This window comes from Cimex lectularius, unplaced genomic scaffold (assembly GCF_000648675.2).
Source record: "Cimex lectularius strain Harlan isolate CLEC.00 unplaced genomic scaffold, Clec_2.1 scaffold67, whole genome shotgun sequence".
NCBI lineage: Eukaryota > Metazoa > Arthropoda > Insecta > Hemiptera > Cimicidae > Cimex > Cimex lectularius.
This window is the reverse complement of record NW_019392738.1, coordinates 16,341-26,610: the sequence shown is the minus strand read 5'-3', so window position 1 is coordinate 26,610 and position 10,270 is coordinate 16,341. Positions and strand designations below refer to the sequence as shown.

Here is a 10,270-nt window from a genome sequence, read left to right as displayed (position 1 = left end):
TTATGAGTTCTTCAGCAGTGAATTTTTATTCTGCCCTTAAAATCAATAGCGTTTCTTCTTCTTCCCAACCATTGGCAGTTTCCGCTACCTGGAATTTTTATTTAAAGTTTGGACTTCATCGTGCAAAAAGGGATAACTATTTTGGGTTTGACTAGGTCGCACTTTACATTTCATTTCACCAACTTCCCCGTGTATACTCCTCTCATAGAGGCTGGACCCAGATCACAATAACATACTTTTACTAAGCCCATAGAGGTAGGCAGTTTTAACAATCGTCTTTATTAACCTGATTATAACTCCTTACCAATGGGCCAGAGCCCGTCAAGTCCCATGAAAATCCCCCACACCCAGCACTTAGCTCTATAGTGAATAATATAAAAAATAATAAATAGAACTGATATTTTAGTTCACATGTAACCCGTAAAAACACATTGCATATGCTAATAAAATTTGAATGAAATTAATTAAAAAGGTTCAAGAAAGAAGTCAAACGACAATTCTTTATTTTACAAATTTTGAAAACATAATAATAATATAATATTATACAATAGGGCAATAAATTATATTAACCTTTAATGCATAAGAATAGCATAATATTTCACGACTGTGTATAAAAAGAATCGACAAAAATAAAATTAATTAAATACAAAAAGTAGTTTTTCTAAGAAAATGAAAATAAATCAAAGCATCAGTCTTTCAAATTCAACAAGCAGTATACATACACAGAAATTAAAAAATATTTATTTTACATAGACTAGCGATAAAAACACAGTGACATAGTGCAAATAAGAAAAGTTAAATTTATTGTCTGTGTTATAGGTTTAAGAGATATGAGGAGGAAAAAATACCTCAGTCCATTTAGGTCTGCTCAGAAGACTTGCATAAACAATAAAAGAAAAACATTATGCATTATTTTATAATGAATGAATAATTTATTTATTATAATATAAAAATTGGTTGTAGCAAAAACATCATTCTATTCGGTTCTTTATTTTGGTTGACTATATTTTTACCATGTTTTAACATTAATATTTTTTTAAATATTACATGCTTGAATAAAATGACAAAATACATCAATGTGATAACATTTTTACTACATTTTAAAACTTTTTGGTAGTGCTCGGTATTGAAGAAACTCCGTGAATACATATCACAAACCACTCATCCTGCTTATTAAATAATTGTATGGAATTCTTTTGCCTAAAAAACAAAATGCGAAAATACAAATGCAAATACAATATAAAAAAAAGTAAGCACTACTCAATAGCCTGAGTATTGGGCACTTAGGATGTTATGAGACAGGCTTGAATCTTTGGAAAGGAATAGAAACGTGCAGGATAAAGGTTTTCTAGCTTGATGGTTTGTGTAAAGGTGGCCATTCACGATCGCTCCAAATGGCACCGAGGCGATAGTTCCTGAAATTTGAGGGGGCATTCACAACCGCTCCACAGCCAGTCGCTCCGATCGTCTAGTGAATTACTTCCTCAAATGGATGACGATCTCTTGTGCTACGCTGCTATTTGTTTATATATAAAAAGCAATAAACCGAAGAGGAAATGGTGTAAGAATTGGCCCCTGAACAGAACCCCTAATACCCACATCGATTTGATTAAAGATCTTTGAACTCGCTGATTGGAGGAACTATTTAAGGATGGATGAAACGTCTTATTTATATTTACTCCAGCTTGTTACCCCCTTGATTAGAAAACAAAACCCAGTCAGAGAAATCATCACATGAAAGGTTGGCAGCCACATTACGACTTCTACAGGGATGAACTACGAAGAACTTAAGTTTTCTCTACTACGATTTCTGCTCAGTGCTTATCAATACCGCATCTCTCGTTGCATTGTATCCTTTGTTTTGAAAAGTCTGGTCGAAGACTGAATTTCTTTTATTTCTATCGTAGTAATCGTTGTCTACCACTTTCCATAAACATGGTAAACTTTTGTACAATTCAATCACCTGAACAATAAAATCTCGATTGGATGTCATTGCCAATAAAGTATAAACATTTTTGACATTTTGAGAATTTACGATGGAGATGTTTGCTCAGTGACAGAAAGACGGAGACTGCACAAAAAAAAAAAAAAATTGGATTGGCATGATGGAGTTTGGACCGGTCAAATATTCGGCACAGCCCGGCACGCCAGTCCAGTTTTGACCACTGACGTGGTTTTGGAACGGAGTCGCTCTGTACTTCTTGTAGCTTTATTTGGCTGCTTCAAGGATATATGCTTCGTAGGATTTCTGGTAGACGGTTTTTATCTACGCTGTTATTTTATATTATGGCATATTAAATTCACTAATTTCGTGGTCCGCTTGACAAATTAATATATTACAATTAATTAAGGTTTTTAGTTGAGATAAAAAAGTCAATGGCACGAGCGGGATTCGAANGTATCAAGCCGAAGATCGTGGGTTCGAATCCCGCTCGTGCCATTGACTTTTTTATCTCAACTAAAAACCTTAATTAATTGTAATATATTAATTGGTCAAACGGACCACGAAATTAGGGAATTAAAAATAAATTCACTATTTTCGTGGCCCGCTTGACCAAATATATCTTTCAATTAATTAATCTGTTTTTAAGGTCTTGGTTGAGATGGCAAAAAGAACGAAAAATTCAAAAGGTGGGGTTCAGATGGGAAGTTAGTGTCCGAGTGGATCGAGGTCACGATAGCTCAAGTGGTAGAGCAGCGGCGTATCTAGCCGAAGATCGTGGGTTCGAGTCCCGCTCGTGACTCTGACTTTTTTATCTCAACTAAAAACCTTAATTAATTGTAATATATTAATTGGTCAAGCAGACCACAAAATTAGTGAATTTAATGAATTTAAATGAAGTATACTTCATTAAAGCTCTCCGTGGCCATTTCATTTGTCGTTGAGAATCCAATCCGATTACACGACATTGGAAAAATGGCAAAAAGGAGGGAAAATTCAAAAGGTGGGGTTGAGATGGAAAGTTAGAGTCCGAGTGGATCGAAGTCACGATAGCTCAAGTGGTAGAGTAACGGCGTATCTAGCCGAAGGTCGTATGTTCGAATCCCGCTCGTGCCATTGACTTTTTTATCTCAACTAAAAACCTTAATTAATTATGGCATATATTTTTGTTTTGTAAACATTTTGTATTAATAAAGCATTTATTATTATTCCTAGAGAACTGATTAAAGGCACATGCAGCATATTGGAGGATTAACAATGTACAGGAAAAAGACTAAAAAATAAAAAGAACTTAATAGGTAGTGAAATCACCATTGCAGAGGATATAGAATTGAGTAAGAGAGAGAATTAGGGAGCAAATGCCAGAAATGAAGAAGGCCAGAGAGGAGGTAAAAATGGCTTTTTTTCATCTCAGATCGGCTAGTAATAAAAGAATACCCGAAAAGGGAAAGAGAAATAATGAACTCACCAACCCCAACAAAGCAAAATATAACAATGAAAAAATATATGAAATTAGTAGGCCAAAAAAGTGAGAATCAAAATTCAATTAAGGCCTACATGAACAAACAGTAGATAAGCTCACTTAGCAATGAATGGACAACATAGCTTCTAAGGAAAGACCCACAACTGAAAATGGAAACAACACACAAATAATTAAAAATAGTAAGGATAGAATAGTTTCCCAGAACGACTGATCACCCCCCAGACCGAGGGAAACTGAAACCACATCCTCCCACTCCCAAAAATAATTTAAAAATTGGAACATTAAATTTAAGATCGTTAAGAAATGAAGATAAACTGATAGTTAGAAAATGCAATGAATGAAAAAGACATAGATATCCAGGGAAAAATTTTAAAACTCAAATCAGGTTAGACATTTGCATATTCAGGTAAACAATTTGGTACCCTTGGAGTTGGATTGCTAATGGGAAAAGAGAGAGGCCTTCGCTCTAAATAGGGCCAGTTTATAAATGACTATGACTTGGAAGAAGAGGTAGAAGGGAAGAAAGAGAAGGAAAAAAGAAGAAGAAGAAAAAACTAAAAGAAAATCAATAATTTTTTTCTCTGTTTCAATTATGTACATATTACAATTAATTAAGGTTTTTAGTTGAGATAAAAAAGTCAATGGCACGAGCGGGATTCTTACCCACGACCTTCGGCTACGGCTACTTCGCCGCTGCTCTACCACTTGAGCTATCGTGACCTCGATCCACCCGGACACTAACTTCCCACCTCAACCCCACCTTTTGAATTTTCCCTCCTTTTTGCCATTTTTCAAATGTCGTGTAATCGTATGTACATATTATAAACCAATAAAAAAAGGCTTATTTATTATTATTATTCATAGGGGGATTACGGCTACAGTGTAATGGCACTTCTAAATAGTATGGGAACATCTGATCCCAAACTGGTTGTAGGAATAAGGTTACAGGAATTTACCCCATTGTGGGCAATAGACTATTTGGATAATGTAGTACAGTGCAGTATAATTAATATTTTTGGATAATGTATGTACAGTAGAATAATGGAAGGGTCAAACTATATCCAGACTTTTAAAATAATTAAAAGTGTAATTTACTACTCACACAAAATTATCCGTAAATATTGAAGTACTTCACTCAGCTTTCTTTGAATGGTTTTTCTCTTTCATACACCTCATGACTATTCGATCGAATGATATCAAATACGCACCACCTACGATCCTGAATATGCCCATCAATAGGCTCTGAAAAATATGAAAATTGTCAGCGAGTCGAACACATGTTGATCCGGCACTGGTTCCATCTACACTCGTGGCATTTTGATGTTATTCAAGTGCGTTTAGGCTTTGTGCCATCTTCAGTGAGAACACAATGAACAAAACTGAAACATGTTTGAGTAACTAAACTCCACAAATGTAGAATGACCCAGTGCCGGTTCAAAATTTACAATATTTCAAGCTTGATTTTCTAATATGACACTTACCTCAAGAAGCAAATGGAAAAATGAACTATACGGCGACATCCCGGCGCAGAGTACGTACATCATGAACCCTTCAAAATTGTACGAACTGATGAAATAACCAGCCTATAAATTTGAATTCGACTTTTATAAAAACTGCATAAATGAAACGAGGAGAAAATGAACCTTACAAGTGTATCATTCATTAATTTTAATGCGATTTCGGCAGGCGAGTAAAGTCCGGATGTTTGCGAAATGAGCCTGGTCTCTTTTGGCTTGCTCTTTTCTTCTTCGGCAAAGCCTGGTGTGTCGGTATCAGGAGGGAAAGAAATTGTCACTTTGATTCCATGCGCTTTCACCTAACAATAAGCAAAAATGATTCACATTTGTAAAATAAATTGAACTTTTTTACTCACTTCCATATTAAGTGCCTCAGCAAAGCCTCTGAGGGCAAATTTTGAAGCGCTGTAAGCACTTAAACCAAAAATGCCAATCTGTGCAGCCTGGGAAGCCACAAACACAATATAACCCTCTCCTCTTGCCTTCATGCCTTCTATGACAGCTTTTGTCGGGAAAATACTCCCGAGACAATTGAGATCAAACATTTTCTAAAGAAAAATTTATTTTAACATTTTCTAACAAATAAGAAAAATAAAAATTACTTTTATATCAGCTTTAGACAAATCTTCAAGTTTTCCGCAGACAGCACTTCCAGCACAATTGACGAGCATGTATATCGGGCCGACTTCCTGTTCAATCTCAACAAACGCTTTGTCAACTTTGTCAAAATTAGAGCTGACATCCACTGCAACATTTTCCAAAAGAATTATTTTAAAAAGAGATTCGTTTTTATTATTTGAAAATTTATCCGTACAAGAGTAGGTGTGAATCCTTTGACTCGAGTTGACACAGTGCTTTGCGATTTCATTCTTGGCCGCCACTAATTTTATCTTATCCCTTGCAATTATTGTCACATTTGCTCCTCTTTTTGCAGCCTCACATGCTACGCCTTTTCCGATTCCACTTGAACCTCCTGTTATCTGAAACACCATCCAAAGTACATAGAAAACATGTTAACTTTTGAAGGTAATAAGTAGTAATGAGAGCAGTGACATGAAAAAAAACATGAATGTAATTGTCTCAATCTTGTTCGCTCGTCCCACTATGGGCCATCCATGGATCAACATATCCAAAGTGTCATAAATCTATTTGATTCCATATCGACAGGAAAAAAATTAAACGTAGCAACCCACCGTTAAAAACTCAAAAGCCAGGTTACATCTCAAAAATATAAGATTGCGCATTTGGTAGTATTGGATAAGTGTTCTTTATTTTGAGCTTTTTTCACGCAATGAAAACCATTAAGTGTATACTGCACATAACCAGACCAATTAAAGTTAAATTGACCAAAAACAACCGGTATTGGCAAATCACAAGCGACAATTTCCACCAGCACACCAGAAAATGTTGGAGCTTAACTCAGGTAGCAAATCACTGACATCGTCCCTTCAGATTTTATTTCGCGCTCTGCAAAATTCTATTAACATGCAAAACTCTACTCCATTTGAGAACTGTAGAAAATAGTTCATCGCTAAAAACCTGAGCAGTTCTAGGTCAGAATCAGAAAATTTTGAAAGATGACAAAAGATGGTTAAAAATGGTTCATACATATTTAATTAAATTTATTTATAAGTATCTGAAATTTTCATTGAATTTATTGTATATAAAAAATACAGGCTTATTTATGACTCAATACAAAAACCTGGTAAAAATTACCAATGCCGTGAACCAATATAAACCGATTAGTAAGTATTTCCTGGAATATTTTTGTTTCTTTTATGAATTAAACAATTCTCAGGGGTAAGGAGTACTTTCCTATTAAAGTTTGCTTATGGGTTTATATTGATTCACATCATTGGTCTTTTGGCTAGGTTTTTGTATCAAGTCATAAATAAGTCTGTAGTGGTTAAAAAAAAAAATAAATTCAAAGATTATTCGGAAATCATGAGATATGGTCTGGTGTGATGTAGGTTTCAGAAAAACATTTTCTTTATCGTGCTGACGTTTCGATCTTTATTGAGATCTTTCTCAGGGCCTGGGATTAATAAACATTGTTGAAATTTTACAAATACATGTAGGATGTGAAAAAAAAATTAATTTATACAATGCTAGAAAATTTTTAGATTCAATCAAAGTATTTGTGCTCACTCAAAGTGTTTTTCTTCGTAATTGTGCCATTCTTGTGTGGCGTGTTGAGAGTGCCAGTGAGATATTGCTGTTTTATGTTTATAAATGGCACAATTACGCAGAAAACAAACATTTTGAGTGAGTACAAATATTTGATTGAATCTAAAAATTTTCAAGCATTGTATGAATTCATTTCTTTTTAATCTAAAATTTTCTATCATTGTATAAATTCATTTCTATTTAATCTAAAATTTTCTAGCATTGTATAAATTCATTTCTTTTTAATCTAAAATTTTCTAGCATTGTATAAATTCATTTCTTTTCACGTACATGTATTTGTAAAATTTCAACAATATTTGTAAATCCCAGGCCCTGAAGATGATCTTAATAAAGATCGAAACGTTGGCACGATAAAAAAAATGTTTCTCTAAAACCTACATCACACCAGACCACATCTCACGATTTCCAAATAATCATCGTCACTAATCACTAGAGAAAATAAATTCAAAGATAATATTGCTTCATATATACATTATATTTAATTAAATTTGTTCTTAAATTTGTCCAAAGAATCACCACGCTTTTAAGAAAATAAAATAAATATTTTACTCAAACATATTGTTTCAACAAAGAAAACATTGTTTTTGTATTTAACCAATTAAATTCGATAAGTTGGCTCTGGAAAGGATGAAATTGAACTGATTTTCTTTGTTAATCTAAAAAGGTAAAAGGATTAGCAACACAGTAAAAATTTTTTACCAAAAATGTTTCTTCAAAAACAATAAAGAAAATTACAATTAATTAAGGTTTTTAGTTGAGATAAAAAAGACAATGGCACAAGCGGGATTCGAACCCACGATCTTCGGCTTGATACGCCGCTGCTCTACCACTTGAGCTATCGTGACCTCGATCCACTCGGACACCAACCTCCCATCTCAACCAAACCTTTTGAATTTTCCCTCCTTTTTGCCATTTCTCAAATGTCGTGTAATCAATTTGATTCTCGGCGACAAATGAAATCACCACGGAGAGCTTTAGTGAAGTATACTTCATTTTAAATCATTAAATTCACTAATTTCGTGGTCCGCTTGACCAATTAATATATTACAATTAATTAAGGTTTTTAGTTGAGATAAAAAAGTCAATGGCACGAGCGGGATTCGAACCCACGATCTTCGGCTTGATACGCCGCTGCTCTACCACTTGAGCTATCGTGACCTCGATCCACTCGGACACCAACTTCCCACCTTTTGAATTTTCCCTCCTTTTTGCCATTTTTCAATTACCTCAAACCTTAATTAATTGTAATATGTTAATTGTTCTAGCAGACCACGAAATTAGTGAATTTAAGGAATTAAATAAAGAAAATATTCAATTCAGTTTGGAGTATTTCCTCCTTTTGTGTTTATCACCGCTTGCATTCAACGTGGCATTGATATTATGAGGTTTAGAATGTAGTGCTGTTGAATATTTTCATATTCCTCCATTCTTGATTCCTGCAAATTCTCTGGCACCACTGAGTGACTTTTTACCCTTTTTGACAACTTTTCAAAGGTGTTCGGTAAGGTTTAAGTCGACATGCTGCCCACTCCAAACTTTGAATTGAAGCCTGTTCCAAGTAGTCACCAACGATCCTATTTTATTATATCTTCATTATATCGTGAAGTGTTAGGGGCCTCAAAGATCAAGTTAGTGCGACCTTCCATAGAAATGCCTGCACTATCCATAACACCACCACCTCAATAACTTCTCCGGAGTGAAAATTTTGAGGGGATCGCTATTCTGTTTTCTTTAAACCCTCTCTTGGCCCCTTCTCCACAAGGGTATATTCAATAGGAGAGGTGGTCAGGATCTCGGGTTACGCCCACTTTGCCCCATTAGTCCACCCGCCCCAGTCTGTATTTGCTACTGTTCTTCAGGCAACTACTGTCCCCAGGGGCTTCACGAGCTCACCTTTTCAGGAGCCCGCTCCACCCCAAAATTCCAACTGCCCCGATCGGTATATGCTACTTCTTCAGTGAATGTACAGGTCGCGATCCTTTTTTTTGTTCGGTCTCCAAAGAGGCCAAAAAAAGGCAAGAGATCGTAGGAATGGGAGAAGTTATGAGTGACATGACACCCCATCCACTACCCCTTACATAATCAAGGGACTCTGTTGATGCAGTCTTTGCGTCCTCGTCTTCCTTCGTCCAAACATTCCGTATGCACGTGAGGTGCATCGAAGGTCATACGCACAGGTATAAGTGGATGACCACCGCTTGATCTGAACAGCGGTACAATATTGATTACGGAAGTGACTGATCCATGCTTTCTTTGACCACCTCCAGAATCTTGTTATCAATAGAAGACCTTTCGGACAGTTTTTCTAGGAATGTTAAGCACCCTGGACAACTTCTTGGTCTTGACTTCTTCCGTCTTCCAACAATGCTATGATTCTAGCCGAATCTGTGTAACTTAAAACCATCACTCAAACAAATTTAAACTTTAAAAATGGTGCAACTTAAAAAAACAAAAAATCAAACCAATGTAACATTAGAAATAAGCTTTATAATCAAAAACCCAACAAAGAAGAGATTTACTGTTTGAAGTTTTATTTACAAAATCCAATTTTAAACACAAGTAAGAGATTTTATCTGTGTTTTATTTACCTCTAATCCTTTAAAACGAACCAAATTTTATTGTAACATAATCAATAGATGATTGTCTAAGAGATAGCTAAAAATATTAAGGGTGGCCATTTTTTTTTTCTTCTTAGCAGTTATTATGAATGACTATTGTCTTTGAGTGTACAATAGTTTTTTTGTTTATTGTGCTTATCAATCATGATTTGTTTTGACAAAAATAAGTAATAGTAATATTATAAATCCCACTTCCCTACCTGAAACAACCTCTCTCCTTATGCCATCTTCTCACACTATCTCTAATTACTATACCTCATTAGAGACATTTTACAATAACAAAAAATATAAATGATATATGTAAAAATACAAATAATATATATAAAAAGAATAAGGACGTATATACATGGTAATAATATAAATGGTAAATATAAATGATAAATATAAAAATACAATTAAAGAGTAAAAACTGAACAACAAAAATGAAAGACATAATTACTAACCAAATAAGGCAGAGGAAACAAAATAAAGCTGAAAGACAATTGAAACTACAATAATTAGGTACATATTTAATGAAAATAAT

The 10,270-nt window shown here is 34.6% G+C and overlaps 1 protein-coding gene across 2 annotated transcripts in view; it reads right to left on the bottom strand.

Moving 5' to 3' along the window:
• Nucleotides 1-546: 546 nt before the first annotated feature.
• LOC106670418 (3-ketodihydrosphingosine reductase) overlaps nt 547-10,270 on the bottom strand; it is a 10,665-nt gene continuing 941 nt past the window's right edge. The window contains exons 2-8 of one of the 2 annotated variants that reach the window (XM_014400731.2): nt 5,757-5,922; nt 5,545-5,687; nt 5,299-5,490; nt 5,074-5,241; nt 4,907-5,008; nt 4,528-4,667; nt 547-1,200 (exon numbers count right to left, since the gene is read on the bottom strand). In XM_014400731.2, coding sequence (XP_014256217.1) covers nt 4,557-4,667; nt 4,907-5,008; nt 5,074-5,241; nt 5,299-5,490; nt 5,545-5,687; nt 5,757-5,922 — 882 coding nt within the window. In that variant the 3' untranslated portion in view covers nt 547-1,200; nt 4,528-4,556. Of the gene's footprint in view, nt 1,201-4,526; nt 4,668-4,906; nt 5,009-5,073; nt 5,242-5,298; nt 5,491-5,544; nt 5,688-5,756; nt 5,923-10,270 lie in introns of those variants that run through there. The other variant, XM_014400739.2, reaches the window with a different exon arrangement.